This window comes from Mya arenaria, chromosome 13, assembly GCF_026914265.1.
Source record: "Mya arenaria isolate MELC-2E11 chromosome 13, ASM2691426v1".
Classification (NCBI taxonomy): domain Eukaryota; kingdom Metazoa; phylum Mollusca; class Bivalvia; order Myida; family Myidae; genus Mya; species Mya arenaria.
In genome coordinates, this window is record NC_069134.1 from 57,816,142 (window position 1) to 57,839,120 (window position 22,979).

Here is a 22,979-nt window from a genome sequence, read left to right on the forward strand (position 1 = left end):
ACCGATTTTACTATTGATTTAATCGGAATCACTGCGCTCATATCCATGACAACCACGAATTATCTCATATCCATACGCAATTATTTTCACTATGCACAAAAGAGTTCCAGCAAAAAACTCATTTTTACTTAATTATTTTTAACTGAGGTGGGAGAAAAAGCATCTACCATAGCCGCTCGCGTAAGAAAGGGTAAACCTCGTTTCCGCAAAACACCCTACGCTCGGGTCGGAATGAACCTATCTTACACTCTCGGCCATGGAAGAAACTTATAATCTTTATCCTGATCAAGTGTTAAAGATTTCTTTAGTTGAAGTTACCTTTAGGTTAACACAAGGTTTAATAAATAAAAAATACCAATCACTTGTTTGGTATTTGTTCATTTAAACAAAGGTGGCCTCAGTTGGTCCGAAGTTGTTCAACACGGCGCATTAATCGAAAGCGAACTCTTCAATATCTTACATCATATTTTTTTCTAGTACTGATATTAAGTCAGGTAATGCATGTTCATGACACGGAAGGATTATAACAGCGACGAATATTGTTTTATAATTAAACAATGGAGGAATAAACTAGGTTTAAACCACATCATCCTGCGATTAAACAATATTTTTACATATAAAATGCATGTTGACATTGAAAACCAGTCGAGTTTAATTCGTTGATCTTGTTCAAACGCAAGTAACAAAGTTAAACGTTATACTTAACTAAAATAACAAACATTGCCTTTCATGAGTTCTGCTTACATGAACTGGTGACCAAATATCATTTGTTGTAATTGTTTTTTTAAACAGAAGATCTTTTACCGTATGCTTAAAAAACGGTTCTGCGTTTATGACAACATTTACAGAAGGACAACGTTGGGCTGTTACAATAGGTTCAAACGTTACCAAAACACATTTACGTGCTCTTCAAAAAAGACAAAGTCCATGTGAACATTTCCTTGTTGGAATAAGGAATGGATCTAATGGTACAAGAAATTTTCCTTCTCATTGTGTCATTTCGAATTTGATGAATTTGACATTTGTAGCATCTTGACTTTGACAATGGGGCCATCTTTTCGAGAAATGTTCTAAAACATCGTAACAGAATTTAATACTGAGCGCGTGTCCGAAATTAAGTGAAATTCAATTTGTTAATGTAAAGAAATCATAGAATAATATTTAAAGCCAGGCTACTTGTTTAAAATAATATTTCGTAACAACCGCAAATTGAACATTCGAAAAAGCGATCGTACTATACCATCGTTGATTAGTGGCCCTTATATGGAAAGTTCAATCATCATCAATTGTGCATTCATTGTTAGCGTATATTATGAGTTATGTATACAGATTGTAAACAATATTCGACGATATTAGTACTTTTTATATAAATTAAGTACCAAAAAATATTTATCATAGCACATCCTTTAGTCCTAATTTCAAAAAGAACAACATTGATATATTGAAGTATGATGACTTCAGACGATAGATATAAGTTTGTAATTTTGGATAGCTAGTGATTATAATTTATCATTTTGTTTAAGATTTGTATAATAACATTATAACAGTTGTGTGTTCAAAGCGCCATTAAGATATAACTTTATTTTGATATCAATGTAATTTTGCAATCTATTTGTTGTAAAAAATGGGGTGCTTCTTCTTTCTAATTGAATGTTGCATAGGCTTCGATCCTTGTGTTTTAAATACAACATATATGTAATATATTTCTGATCATGTTATGCTGTGTCCCTCGTATAGTTTCTATTTTGCTTTGCCCATCTGTTTAAAATAAAAATAAATCTGCTTGGCGCGTTGCTGTTTTCCAAAAAAGCGTATGTTTAGATACTTTATAATTTAGTACAATGAAGAAGTTTGTAATAGAAAACAAGTATTTTCCTGAAACCGAAAACGCAGGGGAAAAAATTAGCGCCTTGATACCATCAGATCTTTGAGACTGTTGCAGTTATCAGAAGATATTATCAAGGTACAATTTATTGCAATGGTTGAACGAACATACTTAATGTGACTAGCAGAAAACACGGTATTTCTACTAAATGAGACTTAAGTAGATTGCAGTAAATCTTTTAGCATTCACAAGTCGGGTTTTTTGCGTTTTCAGCTTATAAATAAAAGGCTAAAATGTATGTTTGTTATACATGTGTTTGTATTGATTTTGATTAAGAGTGTCACTTTAACAAAAAGAGATAATTTCGTCGTAAGGTCTTAGGATTAGGTCAATTTCTCAACATACATTGTTCTTGAGTTCAGTACCTCAAATTAAATTAACGTAGTAAATAACCGCCGTATGGATAAAAATATCAATGCTGAATCGCCATAGATGTCGACGTCCATTTTGCTAGTCAACTTGATAAAACATTTTCAAAAAGCATAAACGACTTTTACTACTGCAATTTCATAATTATAATGTAAGTGAAGGGTCACAAATTCACACATATTTAATTGTTGTTTTTCTGAAAGAAATAATTTAACGTCGTTATCGTCAGAAATTAAATGTTGGTTTAAGTGAAAACTGCTCATGACATCGGCTTTCATTGGCCGATTCTGAGAAAGTTGATTAGCTCTCAATGAAGTGTTTGTTTAAAAACCATCGATTGTGGTACCAACCAAACCGGGTCTTTCGCGATGGTGCTCAAATATGTGACGCGTCATGAGATTTTTGGCCCGAAACCGATAGCCTCGATTTCGAGAAAAACGTGCGCAAAGTTGAAGCGTAAAAAATAAGAAAGTAATGAAGTTTTTATCGTAAAATCAACCATTAAACAATTTGTCACCCTAGATTGTTCAGTCAAATATATTCTTTAAAATGTAATGTTCATAGAAATAGTGTTTTTAACCACTTTCTTTCGTATTGTTTATTACTTTGGGTGTTATCTCCCGTAGTTGTCATGAGCTATTTTAACCCAAATTTGAGGATGTAGGTCAAGCTGAACCAAAGACATTTGCATCAAATTAGGAATTTGTTGGTAAGTAGAATTATTTTCATTGTTTAAGCATATGATTTTACAAATGTGTATATCTTTAATGTAATGCAATATATTCTAAATTCGGTCAAATGGATGGAAATTATACTGAGTCGGACAAGTTTTAAATTTTATTAATTCTTCTAGTATTTCATCTCACATGGTTTCGAGCGGGCGGACGCACCTTAAAGAGTGGTGCATGCCCAAATAGGCGAAATATTCGGACGGATGTACGTCAAGTAGGGAGGCAAAAATACGCTAAATGGCAGGGCAAAAATACACGACATTTTTGCGATTTTACACTGTCACTTTGTGCATTTTGTCTCGCCAAGTGGCAGATTATTTCATTTTCGCCCATCTACTTTACGTTTTTTCAATCCGCAATTTAAGGTATGTTGCCCTTCCTTTGAGAAAATTAACTCAGCTACTCAAGTCAACCGCATGTGTGCCAGGCTTCTATCTTAACAATCCCAGACCTTATATAGTTGTGGTTTATAGCATAGTCAACATTTATAGGAACAAAATCAAATATGCAGCAAAACGAGTTTCGAAATGGTATATTCCGCCATTTAGGGACATATATTTTAAAACAAGTAAAATTAGATTTTAGATCAAAATTGCTATAGAAGAATGGGATAGAAGGTGTGATTGGATGGATTTCAATTATACTGAGTCGGACAAGTTTTAAATTTTATTAATTCTTCTAGTATTTCATCTCACATGGTTTCGAGCGGGCGGACGCACCTTAAAGAGTGGTGCATAAAACACATGTTTTGCCTTTACAAAAATGATATTGTAAAAGGAAAGCTGCCAAATGAAATTTGAGTTTACAAAACGTATACTAGAATTGTTTCATTACATTTCAAGTTTCTGTGCTCACTTTCATCCATCAATAAAGTTCATTGTGAAACTCAAATAAATAACTGCATTGACTTGATCAATATAAGCGCATTTCATTTTTTTACAGCAACATGATAAATACGAACATTATCAGTAATCAATAGCCACGTTCATACAAAACTGTATGTTTATCGGGACTGAATCCATTTAACATGCACAAATGAATTCATTTGCGCTGCATGGTCTTTTCATATTTTTCGAAAATGCAAATTATTCCTTTTCAACATTTCAAAACAAAACAGCTACTGTATTATATACGGCGTTGTTTGAGTAATGATAAATCCATTCGTTTACTTTAAGAAATAAAGTTTTTTAAGTGTACCTCAAGGGGAAAACAATGTCAAGTCTATTGTTGGTAAGAATGCGGCATTTTAGAATGAAATTTGTAAAGGAAAACACTTTATATTCAGGATCAGTATATAAAACATCTGTCTTTAAGTAAAGTCAATAAGACACATGATTCAAACAGTTCAATAGTCTTATAATGCAATATAGACGGACGTATAATAAACCATGTATTAAACTTGCACATTATTATCAGAATAGATAAAGGTACAAAACAATTTTAATCAGTTATGTATCAATAACACTATAAGATATGATAATATATTCATGCATCAATGTTTCAGCTAATTACTAACATGGCGAACCAGGACTACAAGCGTTTATAAATTATTGTTCTAAAAGTATACAAAATAGTTCATAAGGGCCTATTTTAAGCCTTCTAAAAGTCCCCCCCCCCAACAAAAAAATACAAAAAACACACACACAAATACACACACACACACACACACACAAATAGGTGTTTAGTACACAATCTCTGAGTAGTAGTTTTGAAGGTTTTATTATAGAAATGGACTGTAAATGGCCATCAGCCATTAAACAATTACACAGGAATTGGCCCCTACTGTGATACCAGTTCAATTAGCAGCAAATGCACAGCGTGGGATTGTCATGCCCAACATTCCTTCAACTAGGCATTTAACAATATAAAGAAACTGCTTTTAGAAGGCATGTTGACATGTTTAGTGTAAATGGCATAAACTCCTCCCTTAGTAAGTTTGAATAAACTACATATGTATGTCTTAGGCTATGTTAAGGTTCACACTGCAAATACTTGATACATCTTAAAGGGACTCGCTCATGTTTTGGCAATTACACTTAAATTTATTGCATCTTGAAACAATTATTATGATTATGACCATTTTACTGCTGGATACAGAAATATTGCAGAAAAATGATATAATAAGAGTTATACACATTGTTTAAGTAGGGAGCAAACCAAGATCGGTACAGTCAAGGAAAAAGTAGAAAATCGATACTTTATCCACTCGCCCATAGGGACTAATTCTAATCTCACAAAAATTTAAACCTTTTTTAAAAACATGGGTTGATTGACACTAGCAATCACATACCAGTAAGTAACGCTATTCAAAAATTGTAGACTTTAAAGACAGTATTTGAAAATATATTAACATTATTTTTGTTGAAGGTATCAAGCCTTCAGTATCTAAGTTTTAACACTCATAATAATAAGCCATGCTTTATTTTGTAATATTAAAACAATCCGTAAAATGTGCATTTTACAAACTTCTTTTCGGAACAAAAAAGTTGGACATTTTCCCTTAAGCTGAATTTAAGTTTCTTTCTGGTGATTACTTCAATTTTAAGACAGGTTTCTGCTTATATTTACAAATTTATTCTTGTTTTTTTACATGATATCACCAAAAAGACAAACAGCATTATAAATTATTGTTTAGATGGTATGTTCATTGTTGACAAAAGAAGTTTATATTGTTGCAAAAAAAATCCTTTCAATGTAAACGGAACTTATACAAACCTTTGATAAAGTCTTCTTTCGTAAAATTTGCTCTACTTCTTTAAACATTCCGGAAGTATGTTTTACATTTAAATCTATCGTACCAACAAACTTAATTGTTCAGGGTTAGGTTGTGTGCCTACCCCACCCACTTTTGTACTGTGGGATGTCCTTAAATACTTAAAGCAATTTTGGTTGACATTGTGCTTTGAAAGATTTTGAATATCAGTTTATGCGTATTGTGATTGATGCTATGAACGTTCAGATCGTTTCACTCAATAAGACTGCATTAGTGATTAATACAGTTGCGTCATCGTTCTACGGCTGATTAAATTCACAATTCATTTTTTGAAAACGTTTAGATGATTGAGCTGGTTACTTCATCAATATGCAGGACAAAGCAGCATTCATTATATCCTAGAGACGAAGTGGGTAAGTTCCTTGTGGTATGCTGTGCAAATTTCGTATGGATTGTTTTCTTGTTTTGTGTGAATCTCGTGGAAATAATTTGTTTTGAACTCTATTTTTTCTGAAATTTACGAATTGGATGGAATTGCGAATTTATGGCGCTCAATAAATGTACGCGTAAATAATAAATGCAGTGTAACGTATATATGCTGGTGGACGTTTCATCAAGATTCCTGTGAGTTAATTTGTACGTAGTATATATTTTTAACTGTGCATCACTGTGTCATGCCGGCTATTGTTGGAACTAGTGAACCGAAAACCCACTTTTAGAAAGCTCCTTAAATCTATAACAAATATGCGGATGCCGAGAGGTTTGACGTATCTTGAAATGATTGATGAAACGATAATTTCGATAAGAAAACAGTTGAAGATTTTGCTGTACATTTGAATTAAATGAACTTGTACAATCAAGTTGCATTTAAGTTGACTTGAAGTATTGTGTTCTGAATTAAGTCACAAAGACTCTAGACGACTCCTAAAACATCTTCATTGTACAAATGTCATCCAATCACACCTTCTATCCCATTCTTCTATAGCAATTTTGATCTAAAATCTAATTTTACTTGTTTTAAAATATATGTCCCTAAATGGCGGAATATACCATTTCGAAACTCGTTTTGCTGCATATTTGATTTTGTTCCTATAAATGTTGACTATGCTATAAACCACAACTATATAAGGTCTGGGATTGTTAAGATAGAAGCCTGGCACACATGTGGTTGACTTGAGTAGCTGAGTTATTTTTCTCAAAGGAAGGGCAACATACCTTAAATTGCGGATTGAAAAAACGTAAAGTAGATGGGCGAAAATGAAATAATCTGCCACTTGGCGAGACAAAATGCACAAAGTGACAGTGTAAAATCGCAAAAATGTCGTGTATTTTTGCCCTGCCATTTAGCGTATTTTTGCCTCCCTACTTGACGTACATTCGTCCGAATATTTCGCCTATTTGGGCATTTATCCCTGCAATAAGGCGCAAAAATGAAAACGTGCTGCTTTCGTTTTTGACTTTCGGATTGATAAGGCGAAATTGAACCGAGTGGCGGTATGAAACTGCGAAAATAATTAATTAATGCGAAGTGACGAAAAGACAAATGGCCCAAAGTTAAGCGACGAAGGGGCGAACAAAATGTGCGAGGAAGAAATGCGCCGTAATATTTTTTTCGCTCGGTAAATTTGTACATTTTCGCCTTGCCACTTTGCGCATGTTCGCAAAAAATGCAAAAACACCAATTAGCAAATAAAATCCGTACTATTCATCATTATTACAATGTATTCATTCATCCCTTCATGCCGAAGTAACAAAATACCATTCATATAACCTTTGATTTTTGATAAAAGAGCCTCTAAGTGTAAACATCTATTAAAGCGACCGCTCAAGTAATTTTGAATAGTGGATCGTTCAATGGATTGTATTGTTCAATGGCCATTTCCTGAAAACGGGTTGATTAAGGAAGTTGCACATGTAAGGATTTTCTGAAAACGAGTCGATTGAGCTAGTTGCACATGTAAGGATTTTATGAAAACGGGTCGATTGAGCAAGTTGCACATGTAAGGATTTTCTGAAAACGGGTCGATTGAGCAAGTTGCACATGTGAGGATTTTATGAATCGTTTGCTATTTTTGTAAGATATTGGATGTTTTAAAACAAATGGATAATTTAAATATTAGGACTTCAATGATGATGTAAACTGTCAATAAATCAGGGGCGTAGCCAGCGTTACGCACTTACCCATTTGCGTAACATCAATTTGAAGAATGAAAAAAATAATGGACCAAATTGCATCAAAGTCGAGGGCTAAGCGAAAAATTGATATGAGATTAAAATGAAGATCAGATAAGGTCAACATACGTTGCTTCTATGTGCTTGATAGCTTTCTGAGCCTAAATCAATCAATTGGTAACTACAAATCCAGCGGCCTCAAACATATAAATCGCTCAAAATACACCTCAGAGCTCAACATGGTAGTTCCATTTTCCATTTTTCCCTGAGGAGACCCCCGAGCCCACCACCGGCTACAGGGATATTCCCCCGCCCACCCCTTCGTGCGTATCATTCAGTCAAGCCTGGCTACGCCTCTGATAATTAGTAATTGTAGGGACAAGTAGGCGGTTATGGCTGTACAATCTTGTTTAATATGTATGTGAAAAACTACAGAAACAAGCTCATTAGTCAAAAGTTTAAACATGAACTCCGTTTAATGGCACAGGGTAAACGCCAAAGACAAAGAACACAGTCAAGAAAATCACAAACATGAAACATGGAACAACAGCTCAAAAATCCACAAACAACACAGTGCATATATACTATAAAACAAATAGGTATGTTTATCAAGGATGATTAGGTAGCGCCTTGGAACGGTCAGTAAAATGTAAATTTATTGGGGGTTATACCGGTTTATGTGTAAAAACCTCACTTTTATTCGAACAATCCTGAATAACGTAAAGACGTAAAAGGTTATCAAAGTGTGCATTAACTTGAGAAGACTTGATTAAACAAATTATATTAATAATTACTAATCGATAACCCCCCATTATACTCTTGTATCACTGACCATTCCAAGATGGTAATCCCATCTATATTGGTTATGTTTTTCGAAGCGTGTGTGATCTTTTTGTGTTTGTATTTGTGTATCTGGTGTTTATACGTTTGTGTCTCTTGTCATTGTCGTTGTGGCACTTGCCTAGAGAAAACAATTTAAACATCAATCGTCTCCGAAAAAGCATTCCAAGCATTACAGTTATTGTTAAATTGGAAAAAAGATTATGATTAGCACCTTTCAGTACCCTTTATTAATATTATTTTTTTGTATCTTTTAAAGTAGACATCCAAACATGACACGGCTTTTCATCATGCATATTTTGATCTACACGATGGTCAACCAGGCCCTAGGTATGCAGGCTGACGTGAAAACGACCTTAAGACATATGGCCAGGAGAAATGCGCGTTTTGTGGATCGCATTCAAAATCTCCATAGTGACTCAGGCAATCGACAAAGACGAGCAGCCACTCAGGTCATCAATCACTAAATCTCATTATTAACTTTTCTAGTACGGAATAGTTGAACTGATCATGTTAATTTAACAACTGTGACTTCATTTGAGAAAATGTAGCGGTAAAAGTGGCATAATCACTATTGCATAGTTTGGATATTATTAGAATTCTTGATTTATTTTAAATAAAATGTCAAATATTATACTTGTACAAAATAGTACCCATTTGTCTGTTTAAATTTGGATTTTGATGAACATATGGATTGCTCCTCAGGACTCTTTTTCGCAAATGACATCACTATCAATGTATGTTAATAATGCATTAAATATGGTAGGGACCATATAAAAAACTTGTATAAATCAATTAGTATATTCAGTTATTCCCAAGCTTTAAGTTAATCTAGCACTGGCAAAAGTTATTTTTTTCTTTTTTTAATATTTGTAAACGATTTAAACAAAAAGAAATAGCATCCGTAATTAAATAATTTCAGCCGTGTGAGAGGGGTTTTGGTAAATGTATATGAAAAACAACAACAACGGTGTGTGGATGCCACGTCATAAATGGCGTCATAAATGCTACGTCGGAAGGCAATAGTTTGCTTTAAATGAAGACTTTAATCAAAGATAACTATACCATCTATTGATCATATTAAATGACGCAGTCTACGCCGCTTCCATAGCCCCGCCTTTGATCTTTTACTAGGGTTTGATAGTGTTTAGTTTCTTCGAATAACCTTTTAACAAAACCGCCGCCTGATGGGGCTGATTTGGATCAACTTATTTCGAGCAGTATAATACGTAGCAATATTGTTTGAAGATTCGATAAAAACGGAAATATGTTTGCATTTAAGTTTTGAGTTAATTGTGTATTATGCAATGTTGTAATGGAAACACTTTACTCTCTCAGAGCTGCGAACTGACTGACATTGCAGACAGATTGGCGACATGCGTATCTGCCACAGCTGCTATTAATAACTCAACTGTTGACCTACTTTCGAGTATTTGTGGAAAGTATGATTTGTTTTGTGCAAAAAGAAATCGATATAGAAAAAAGAGTAAAAAACATCTACCCAAAAGCGTAAAAGTTAAATGTACTCTTATGATGGAAATTAGATAAAATACAGAAAGCTTGAATCAATATTTGCGACTAAAATATTGGCGCAAAATGTCGACAAAATAAACCTTTTTAGTTTTGCAGTAAATAACTCCCATTGTTTGTTTAGCAAATACATAGTGTTACCATATATCTATTTAATCATAATGTTAACTCTAAGATAATATACTTGTTTCAGCGTCGAGTGTAACATACAATGTTTCACGGACGCTGTTGGGGACTGCTATCAGACGGACCAGAACTTCTATTTTGACCCAAGCGTGGTCAAAATGGAGTATAGAGCCATGTGCGCCAACACGGAACGTAAGGCAATATCCGAGATATGTTTAAAATTTATCTAAATAAATTTTGATTGGAGCGTTTGATATTATTTGTTTGAAAAACAGAAATTGAATCATACTCGTATTTCATTCTTTTTACAGCATCTATGTTTTCTTTGTTTTGATATACAATCTGCAGTCTGAATTTTGCAGTAACTACTGGAATGTTTACCGACTGTGTCTCTCAACTCTTCCTTGGCCAGTGCTTTTTTGATATGAGTACGACCCTTGCAAGTGCTGTTACAACTTATTATGCTCAACAAAACTATGCTTCCTATAAGCAATTGTTCTGCAGGTAAATTACGAATACTGTTTAATATATTGAGTTCATGTATGAGAAAGCAATCCATTGATGATTTGTATCAATACAGCATATATAATTAAAGTGACTAGACTCCAGATGGTTCCAAAATCGGCAATTTACAATATTTTCTCAAAACAAGACTAGAATTGTCAATACGAGCTAGAATGAGGCCGATAATTCATCACTTTACATGATAAAATGAATATATTGTCGCTATCTCAGCTGAGTTGACACGTTTAAAAATAGCACACAATGGTTTCTCACTTTATAGTGAGAATATTAAGCATATTAATGTCTCGTGATAAGTACAGATACATATACCGACGCTATTTTCATTTCAACTGGGATTTACGTGGTCGACAGACCCAGTTATGTTCGAATTGGAAAAATACGCAAAAACTTCGAAAGATATATGTGTCGTAAGCGATGTGATACATCAGTACTTACGATTCAATGCGTAGTACACAACGACATCAATTTTATGTATTTTTAACGATTTTCATTTGTTTTGCTGTTGTATCATCTGTTGTCCAGTCTCTTTAATGTGTATGCTAATATGATCAATATGTTTTTTCGGAAAATTAAATGTGAATACTGATTTTTTAATTAGAAAAAATGATAAATGTCCGAGACAAGTCAGATCTTTGAAAATTGGTAGCCACCTATTAAAACTTGTTTGTGTATTTTAAGGGGTCATTATATGTAAAGTAATGCTGTTAGCTTCTGAAATTGCCTTACGGTGCATGTTTTGTTACAGTGCATTCTCTACTTATGCCTCCTGCTTGAACGTCCAAGCTTCCGGAAGCTGCTCGTCCGAAGAGGCTAAGTTTGCAAAAGATTTTATGTTGGCATCAACCCAGTATGCAGGCTGTGGAGATCAGACCCACGTCTTCTACACAACATATGCAGGCGATCTTAAATGTAGGGCAAGCCAATACTTCCCAAACATCTTCATAACACATCTAGTGGCAATAGGTGTTCGTCTATGGGGATAATGTTACCTGTCCACATCGTAAGAGAATTGAAAACTAAACGAGTGTGAAAAGTCGAATAAAAATTTTAACTTGTTAATCAAATAAAGCATAGAGTGTTTCTTACAGCAATGACTCTTGTTTGAAATAACATATTTTAACATCCCAGTAAAAAAGGATTTTAAAAAGCGATCGTACTTTACTATTATTGATAAGTGCCACCTATAACTATAGTTCAATCATCATCAGCCGTGCTTCTTTACTGTATTTATTGTTTGTGTATATTATATATTGCTCATACAGCTTTACAAAAACAACATTTGACGAAATTATCTAAGACAAAATTATGTTATTGTATAGCGTGAATCAATTATAATGTGTAAAAAAAATATTGACTTATATTAATTACGATGACATTGGAAAATATTCTCTTAAGTTGTAAGTTTTGTAAGGATATCGTCTATATGCTTTAATCCGTGTGATATATACAAAACACTTATGAAATCTCTATTTCTGGCAATGCGATGCTGACTGTCTCTCATAGAGTGTCTATAAGTCTTTGAACCCGTGATATTAAACACAAAATTTATGTAATCTCTATTTCTGGCCATGTGGTGCTGTCAGTGTCTCATAGAGTGTCTATAAGGCTTTGAACCCGTGATATTAAACACAGAATTTATGTAATCTCTATTTCTGGCCATGTGGTGTTGTCAGTGTCTCATAGAGTGTCTATAAGGCTTTGAACCCGTGATATTAAACACAAAATTTATGTAATCATTATTTCTGGCCATGTGGTGCTGTCAGTGTCTCATAGAGTGTCTATAAGGCTTTGAACCCGTGATATTAAACACAAAATTTATGTAATCTCTATTTCTGGCCATGTGGTGCTGTCAGTGTCTCACAGACTGTCTATCAGGCTTTGAACCCGTGATATTAAACACAAAATTTATGTAATCTCTATTTCTGGCCATGTGGTGCTGTCAGTGTCTCATAGAGTGTCTATAAGGCTTTGAAGCCGTGATATTAAACACAAAATTTATGTAAACTCTATTTCTGGCCATGTGGTGCTGTCAGTGTCTCATAGAGTGTCTATAAGGCTTTGAACCCGTGATATTAAACACAAAATTTATGTAATCTCTATTTCTGGCCATGTGGTGCTGTCAGTGTCTCATAGAGTGTCTATCAGGCTTTGATCCGTACGTTTTTTAAAACAATATTTATATTTTGTAATATCTATTACTTGTCATGTGATGCTGTGAGTGTCTCGTAGAGTGTGCAATACGCTTCGATCCTCGTTTAATCATTAATAATATGTGTTTGCTTGGCTTGTTGATGTTGTTTCAAATAATTGAATGTGTAAACGTTTTACAATAAAGCAGCTTGTAAGAGAGGACCTGTATTGTGCTGAAATAAAATACGTTAAAGAAAAATATAAGGGATATTATTATTATTTTCGCTTGACCTTGGTACATTCAGGTCATTGAGATGATGGTGGTCATCAGAAGATAGGGTCAATCCGGGCTCCGCCACAGTCCAAAAGATGATGGGAAAGGACAAGCATTTCATCCATTGTTTACACTTATTACTATTTATCGCAACAGTAACAAATATATACGAATTGCTTGGGTGTTAAGGAGTTTAACAATTATCGAGAATGTTGATTTAATAAAAGCTTTGCTGGGATGTTAAGCAATATGTGAAGAGGTGCACTTGGGATTCTGTGTGTGGCTCCAACTTTTACATGCCACTGAGATCAGAACTTTTATATTATGTAATTTTGTGGCACACCTATATATGAAGCAGAGTTATTAAACTTACAAAAAGTTAATAATTGAAATTGTGCAATTGGAGCTCTAATTGTTGCTTCGTCCAATCATTGCAAGGTAATGGACCTTGACATTGTTTAGGTAGCTCATAGAGCATGCAATCGAGAGTTGCGCGTATCTTCAAACGTTTATTAGTCAGAGTGATACATTTTGCAGGAATGGTAACCAGCATGTTGAACTGAACCTTAGGTTTTGTGTGTGGCTACACCTGTTGCAAAATTACAGTTCTATACTAAGTTATAAAAAGACCTAAAGTGCATGTTACCTTGTGTAACGCGTTTTTATCAGCCAGAGAGATGAAACTAAAACTACTTTTAAGCAGAAAGTGTGCGCCTGTGGTTTTGTGTGTTACTTTATTATTGTTAAGTTTAGCCTATTTACTTACGGCCACGACAAAGGGAGCATGTAATCTTCCTCCTAAAATATGAGAGCAAAGGTCGTGAAACTTGACAGGAACGTTTGAAGTTGTGTAACTTTGGTAAATAGTATTGCTAACTCTAGTTTAAGTTGAGTTTTGTCCTTGACTTAGTCAAACAATGCATACAAAGCATGGCACCTTTGTCATCCCTTTGTCAATACGTATATGAGCCCGAGTAATGAAACTGAAAATGGATGTTTACCAGCATGTGAAGTTTTACATCTTTTATTTAGGGCTGTGCCTTGCAGAGTTATGAGCTAAGACATAATTAGACATATAGATCATGGAATAAAGTGTGACACTTGTCTGAAAATTATTTAAGTAAGAGATATAATCCTATAAAAAGTTTGAACGTGATGCTAATCTGCCTGTGAAGTTGTGCGCCTCAAAATGAGGACTACACATACACGTACAAGTCTCCCTTCAAAAAGTTGATCATTTTCAGAAGTTTCCAACTGCATTGCTAATTATGGACCCTATCTTCTTTTTATTTAATTATCTTTATTATATATATATCTTCTTTAATAACAAAATTATTCAATATGTTTGGGAAGGGGTGTTTTGCAAATCATTTATTAATGATTCTTAAGGACTCAAACAGACCCTGGCTTTATTTTCAGGGTAATCATCTGTAAGAACTCCATATAAAGGTGAAAAGAAAAATGGACGATTGATATCCTTTCCCCTGATGAATGATCGTCGAAGTATCAAAAAATTGCATAAAAGTTATTTTAAACAAAAACCCACAAAGAGTAGTTCAATCGAGCTCCAAAAGTTAACTTATGTTTAAATCAAATTCATCTTTAAATGGTTTCAAACGGAAATAAATGAGTATAAAAAATGTTGCTCATTAGTAAAGAGCTTTTTATTTACACACACTTCAAGTTTCCTTAATTACCGTTCTTCCATTACATAGTTATTGCTCGGAATGGACAAATGTAAGCTTTTTCATTACTTAATGGGTAATAGTGTTAAGTGACATAAATTTATAATCAAGCAGTTACTGAAAAATGGCTGCGGATGAACCATTGTTAGCTGACCCTATCATGACGAAGCCTTGGCGTGCAAATACACACTTGACAGTTGGAATAATTTCTGTTCAGTACATAGATATGAAACCTGACAGACGGAGAAATCGACTTTTCGGCGGAGGTTAATTCTACAATGGAAATTAGTGGAACGAGCCCAGATAGGTTTTAAAGTCACCGCCTAGATACAGCCAGCGATATAGAAATTCATCCGGGGTTTTAAACCAATGCATATGTTCACAACCTTGCACTCGTGTAAACAAGTGTATTAGGTTTCTTAGAGCATGTGGAAACAAAAACAAGTCTTTAAAAAACAAGAACCATACAATCAAGGGCAGTATTGTCAGGTGCGTCAAAGTTTTCTGTTTAGGGTGAAAAACGTCCTCGATTAACACTCATTCTAAACATACTTTTCAGTAAATGTAATTCATTTATTGTTCTTTAACGAATGCTGCAGTCATCGACGTTGTGGGTCGTTCACACAGCTTGATGATGAACGTCCATGTATCGCAATTTTTCAGCATTTTTTTCTATTTTAGGTTAGGCTTCGTCTTTAGAAACAGAGAACGAACACTAAAGTTGACGTTGGTGTTGGTGTGTGTGTGTGTGTGTGTGTGTGTGTGTGTGTTTTCTGTTCCGTATCATGCTTCGTTTCAAGAACACAACTAGGGGATGGAAGAGGATGGCGTTGTTCTAATAGTTCTTTATGTGGCTGTTTCTTTTTCGCATCAAGTTTCCTCGTCAGATACACGGCGGGAGACCTGCACACCTCCGGACTTCGGACTTCTTTAGGATCTCTACGTGTTTCTTTTCTGTTTCAGGAGCTTACAATAAGCACTAATAAGTGGCGGACATACACTCATGCACCTTTTCCAAGATATTCATGTTGTTGTTTTTTCTGTGCAAAATATTTTCGTTTCGTCAGAAATACAGCTAACGACCGTGTTCTATAAAACCGTTATGGTTTGGGTTTTTTGTGATCCGTATCAGTTTTCGTCGTCAGACACATTGCTCGAGAACGATCATCTTTAGGGATGGTGGATATTTTCATATTTTCAGACGTAATAAAAGCTGTGAGCGTATCTTCGTTTTCGAAAAATGTGAAAAGAATCCGACGATTGGTATTTGTATTTAATCATAATAATTCAATGAAAACACGGAATAAAATATTACTTATTTATAATACGTTTTTTTAATATTTGTGGTAAGGTTCATATTAATTGTCTTCATGTGAAAAAGCATAATATTTATCAACTTTATGTATAACTTTGCAGAAGCAATTTCAAATGATCGTCATCCTCGGATGGTGAAAACGTATTGTAGAACTTGAACCTGAAATAAGAAATATACGACGATCAAACGTGGAAGAGACGTATTTCAGATATAAAAGAACATAATACACTCCTTTATATATCCTTGACAGACATGTGTACATATTAAAGTATTAAAGCAATGTTATAAGTAGATATATGAGATGTCTGAGACAGATGCTGGTATATATATATATATATATATATATATATATATATATATATATATATATATATATATATATATATGCAATATGAATGGTAGATCTAGGAGATGCATCGCTTCTTAAGGCTATTAAAATATTGAACATGTATAAAGGCGTTTGTTTTGTGTATAATTGTTGTGAAGATAAAATAGTTTTATCCACTTACATTTTATTTGGAAACCATAGCCTTACACCACTTCTGAAATGACAAAATTTGTATTTTTGTTTTAAAATCCGGGTGACCTTTGCCTGTTTCTCGTCAAATGTACTTATTCTTAGTTTTGGACTACAGTTTGTACAAATGTCCATGGTATTGAATGGTCATGTTAAGTGTCAATAAGCGACATTTTCGACTAGTGACAACACCATTTCACCATTAAAAGCGTGTAACCAAGCTCACCAGAGGCATCCACTTGCGGGCGTTATCTCCCGCGCAGCCACATTCTGCCCCACACACGTCACAAATGTTCGAGTGTTTTGCTTTTACTGGAGCATAAAATACTGTCATCTCGTTACCTGAAAAACGAAAATAATTCTTTTAATTAGTAAAGCCATTGTTTATTACAGACATAATTTTATGACTGTTGAAAGTTATATTGACTGATGTTTTCTTAAACCATCTACTTTTGCTGCTCATTTGATGTTTGGTTCCCGTGAGGTATCGAAGTGTTCACAATACCAGGTTGATTTATAAATGATGGAACCAACATGATATGACGACGTTACAAACTTATTGAATGCCAACTTAATCGACCATTGCTAACATTTTAGCATAGAATATAATTTGTAAGGCTAAATAAAACAAAACGAGCATGCTTTCAAAACAAATGGTACAGGCTTTTTTGATAGGAAATCAGTTGCATACTTTCCAATGAAATAAGATTACATTCCCGTAGTATACGATTATCAGACTGAATATACTGTATTTCAGTTTACCGTTCGTTCTATTTACGATCCATACATTTTCGTTTCATTGTGCTTTATTCATTTAAGTGACATTCTTATTCAAAATCAGTACATACACATGTTTAACAAACATAAATGTTGACTGATAAACCTTTAACTACTTACTAAATAATGCATTTATGGAAAATACTAATTACTGATAACAAGATTGTAACCGTGAATTTAACAGCAGAAGCGCTAAAATATTAAATGATTGGTGAATGTTTAAAGATTTACTGTGATCTACTATAGTCTCATAAGGTAGAAATACCGTATTTTATGCTCATTTCTTTCAAATTAAACTCGGTATCCTTCATAAGAACCATTGTTTTCGACATTTATCCATCCTTTTTGGAATATTGAAACTAATCTGGGAGTATGAGTGCATCTTTAAATGTATAATATTTTCTATTGTCAACTTTGCACATGTATGCATCGAAAATGATTAGAACTGTCCTAAATTAGTGTAAACGGGTTTTTAAATGACAGCTTTTTTCATAAATTTAATAAAGTACTCTTTAACATGCTTAATGGCTTTTAGCCACTTATTGCTCGTTGTCATGTTTTGCATGGACACGCTTTACGACATCGGATACGTTCCCTGAGATATTAATTATTTCAACAAAGATCATGTATATATTTGCTCTTACGAATGTTACAAAACATTTATTTATTTTCAGTGCCTGTTACATAGACTGTATGAAATGATTGCTCCTTTTCGAATGTTATGTACTATTATGCACCGTGTCCTGCTTTTTGCCTTCACCGTATTAAACAACTGTATTTAACGAAAAGCACACAATAAACAACGTTTTAAGTACAAAATACTTGCTTGGCTCGTAGTATTCATACACTTTGCATGGGACTGGCTTCACTGAGGCAACCAGCGTGTCGCGGACCATGCGTATGTCCACACATACTTTCTCAAGAGTTATCTATAGATAATCAATACCAATTTAAAAAATTAATAAATGAACTATTACAAGAGTGTTTTTAAAGGTGTAGATACATAACAAACTTATAACATTCCCCCAAAATACGAAAACAAAGATTGAATTACTTTTGTTGAAGCCAGGATGCTGGTGCTCATGTTCTTTTATACAGATAAAACGCATTACCTGATTAAAATACAAAACAACAGTTTTATCTTGAATTTCGGTCCGCATAAGAAGCTCATGTCCAGCTATTCCGTATCTAAATGCTTTAAATCCAGACGGAATTCCTATCTCAGCAACAACCATACCGCTAATGTCTTCTTCAAACCAACTGCAATGTGTCCAATATCAAAATATTTGTATTAAATTTAATCAGAACGCTCGTGACATAACAATCATATTTTTATTTTGACCTGTCATTAATCACATATATTCAACATTAGTGTACATATTCACGAGTTAGCAAAGTCCTTGGCAGAAATATTAAAAAAGGAGATCACACTAAAATGACTAGCTTGTTGCTTGGTTGCCTGTTCCACATTCCGAAAAAATCCATTTATACCGTCTGCCTTCTTGATATCCTTATTAAGCAAGAACGTTCGTTTTTATACATGTATTGGCTAAAGGATTTCCCCCGACGATTGACGTGAAAAATAATGTCCAATAGATTGTATACAAGGTGGTTGCAGTATGATATCTAACTTATGCTCGTGCGTATTTAAAGTATTCACTTCTAATAATTATGTATATGACGGTTTATTAACAATACATGAATACAGTATGTCCATGAGTATACATATATCAAAATTTATACAATCACAAGTGGACAAGAAATCAAAACAAAGGTCCCATTTCATAAATGAATATGCTAAAGACACTTATTTATTTTGTATACCCCAGTAAAAATGAATGTGAAAGTAATTTGACTTTAATTGTATATATATATATATATATATATATATATATATATATATATATATATATATATATATATATATATATATATATATATATATATATATATATATAACAATGAAAGTCGAATTACTGTTGCACACACTGAAAAGCGTTTGATTCAATCTTGATTCAATCATATACACATATATATCGGAATAGGTCTCTAACTTCAGATATAAGTTAAAATAAGGTTCAGAGTCGTAATCAAGTGACTTTGTCATTAAACATTTTTTTACAAAGACAGCAAAAGAAGCGCCTCCATTTTCATACACCAAATCGATGAACATTTAATATTCAAATACTATTTTTAAACAAAACCATTTCTGAAATTATAATCAACTTTCAGTAGATTGTTTCTTTGTAAACATATTGAGCCTAACAAAACTGTGACATTGAGCCTAACAAAAGTGTGACATTGAGCCCAACAAAAGTGTGACATTGAGCCTAAGAAAACTGTGACATTGAGCCTAACAAAAGTGTGATATTAAGCCTAACAAAAGTGTGATATTGAGCCTAACAAAAGTGTGACATTGAGCCTAACAAAAGTGTGACATTGAGCCTAACAAAAGTGTGATATTGAGCCTAACAAAAGTGTGATATTGAGCCTAACAAAACTGTGACATTGAGCCTAACCAAAGTGTGATATTGAGCCTAACCAAAGTGTGACATTGGGCCTAACAAAAGTGTGACATTAAGCCAAACAAAAGTGTGACATTGAGCCTAACAAAAGTGTGACATTGAGCCTAACAAAAGTGTGACATTGAGCCTAACAAAAGTGTGATATTGAGCCTAACAAAAGTGTGACATTGAGCCTAACAAAAGTGTGACATTTTACCAAGTCAGCATATATAAAGTGTGAGGCTAGTACAAGCACTTCATTGGTCTCACTCTATGCTATTGATATCTGTCAATATTTGATATCTTTACATATCATACAAATACTTACTGGACAATACAACGTTCTTTACCGTAATGTACTACACTCTTTAAACCTGCACTCTCACAGATATACCATTTTTACAACTTTTTTTATTTTTTGTCTTGGAAAGAGCAAATTTTTGCGTATACATTTGCAAACCAATGAAATAAGACTTCTGATCGAAGATGTTCATATTTCCGTTCGAAAAGTAATGTTTTATGTCTTAAACCGTTACTAACGGTTGATGAAAAGTGCACAAAACAGCAATTTTTGAACTTGAATATAAAAGTCTGTTATCTTATATTTTGTCAGCAGTCTTATATAACTGGTTTCCATGGATTTTCTCAAAAATTGGCTCGTTCCAAGACAAAAAATAAAAAAAAGTTGTCAAAACTTTCAATCTGTGAGAGTGCAGCTTTAAACGGTAAAGTTTATATCACTTTAGTTGGAATACCCATCGAAAGGAACAACGTTAAATTGAAACAAATTACATTCGCTCGTTGTACTTGTACATGCAGTCATTTTTATATGTGTCTTTAATATAGCTTACCTAATACAGGAGCGAGCCGTAAATCCGTTAACCGACTCATTTACAACATCAACATCAAGACGGAGATCTTGGTCTTCAAGGTCCATGAATATATTGTAAAACAAAGACACCTATAAACAAGTTGCCATTAATATCAAAATGCTAGTGAACAAAAGCATCATCTACGATAGTGTGGAATCACAGATTCCAAATATTTGAATTTCATGTCAAATTATGACGTAACATTGTTCCAGGTAGAAGTTAAATGCACTCCATACAACTATCTTGTAAGGGGGACTGCTGGTTTTAGCTTACTTATTTCCAACAGTCCCCATACTATTGTCAAAATACATTGTCTACAGTTCAAACAAAAATTATTGCGAACTTGGTGCGAATTAATGTAATATATACGTAAACATATATACAGGGGGGCCTACCGTAACAATTGCGTTCGAATGACCAAGTGCATGCACGTTGAATTCGCTGGAATCTGTCGGAAGCTGAAAATATTGAAAATAAGTATGTTGAAATGTTTGTAAGCACAAATATACATGTGGAAAATATACATGTAGGCCTTTGCAACTAAAATTGTAATTCTTAACAAATAACAATCTACGATTTATTAAAATTTAAGAAATACAGTCAATACCTAGTGTTAAATTTAATTGCGACACGCTTTAACACCCATATCATTGCAATGGTTACTTATATTGTTTACTCATTTCCGCTGATTAAATGCGTCACCCTTTGAGAAGGGTCATTTATTAACAATATTCAATACGTAAAATCATTTTGTTATTATTATATTGATTATTATATATTGATAGCGATATTGTGACACCAAGGACCATGACGATGACGCCAGACAAATGTATCCCTATGTTTAGCCCTGTTTCACAGGCGACAATAAAAACGAAAAATTATGATTTAATGCCTTCTCACATCAACTGACTGCAACAATAGAGCATTTTCCGGTGTTATTCGGAATTTCTGTTTCTGAAGACTATCGTACATGTATGACACCCAAATAGTCATGTCAGTTGGCTGTGACTTTAGTATTGCCCCAAATGCAGCGAGGGCCTCTAGACCAATCATTGTGTCCTATGATAAATAAAGATATATTGTTTTTTTATACATTGTCAAATTTACACTGATAAAATGACACTTTGAAAACTGCATAGAGCCAATAAGTCAACAATACAAAAATTTACCCTGTTAATAGGAACAAGACAAAGGCGAATATGTCATTAAACGAGAGACATAGACGAGGTATAAGCACCACTAACAGGAAAACAATTAAAACAAACCGACCATACACTCATCAAAACAGGTAAACCGCTTGCATACTTGATTAACAACTTAACAGAATATTGCAACTGAAACTCGTTAATACCTAAATACTAAATACATCATTATTTTACCTTTGTGATACTCACCTGGTAATTGTATAAATTAATTAGATGAAATAACAAATTAAAAAAGATATATGTCGGAGCGCATTTGCATAAAAAAAATACATTTAGCTTTTTCATTGAAAATCGATAGTAAGTGGTACGTAAATTTTCTAAATCCGAGCGTTTAATAATTTCTGTTTTTAAAACAAATAAAGATGTATTCCTACCTGGGTAGAAATAAATCCACCGTAAGGACTGCTTTGACCTATTAACCATTTGTTGACACGTGCTCCATCCACCTTGTCACCGACCTTTGAAAGTGCGAGAAGAGCGTATGCTGTCATTTCAATGGACACTGCCGTAGTGGATGGCCCGTAGTGGTATTTTGAGGGGACAGGGGCCTTCTCCTCCCAGAAGAGCATGTCGTCTGTTTAGCATAAAATATCAGGGTTAAACGAATATATTAATTTGATAATTTATTGTTTACTTAAGTAAATAACATCAGCATTCCATTCCATGGGCTTAACGTGAAGAAACTTCATGAAAGGAACAAAACAAGGAAAAGTTTTCTATATAGGGTCATTCTTACTTATTGTATATGATAAATGATTTATAACGGGCTTACAGTACGAAGGATCTGCTATTAAACGAACACATATATT

At 33.8% G+C, this 22,979-nt stretch overlaps 1 protein-coding gene across 1 annotated transcript; it reads left to right on the forward strand.

Moving 5' to 3' along the window:
- Window positions 1-8,273: 8,273 nt before the first annotated feature.
- LOC128214595 (uncharacterized) lies at window positions 8,274-13,272 on the forward strand. Its single transcript, XM_052921155.1, has 6 exons — window positions 8,274-8,469; window positions 8,970-9,162; window positions 10,049-10,152; window positions 10,434-10,558; window positions 10,729-10,870; window positions 11,637-13,272. The coding sequence occupies exons 1-6, from the start codon at window positions 8,402-8,404 to the stop codon at window positions 11,872-11,874; spliced, it is 870 nt and encodes a 289-aa protein (XP_052777115.1). The 5' UTR covers window positions 8,274-8,401; the 3' UTR covers window positions 11,875-13,272.
- The last annotated feature ends 9,707 nt before the right edge of the window (window positions 13,273-22,979 follow it).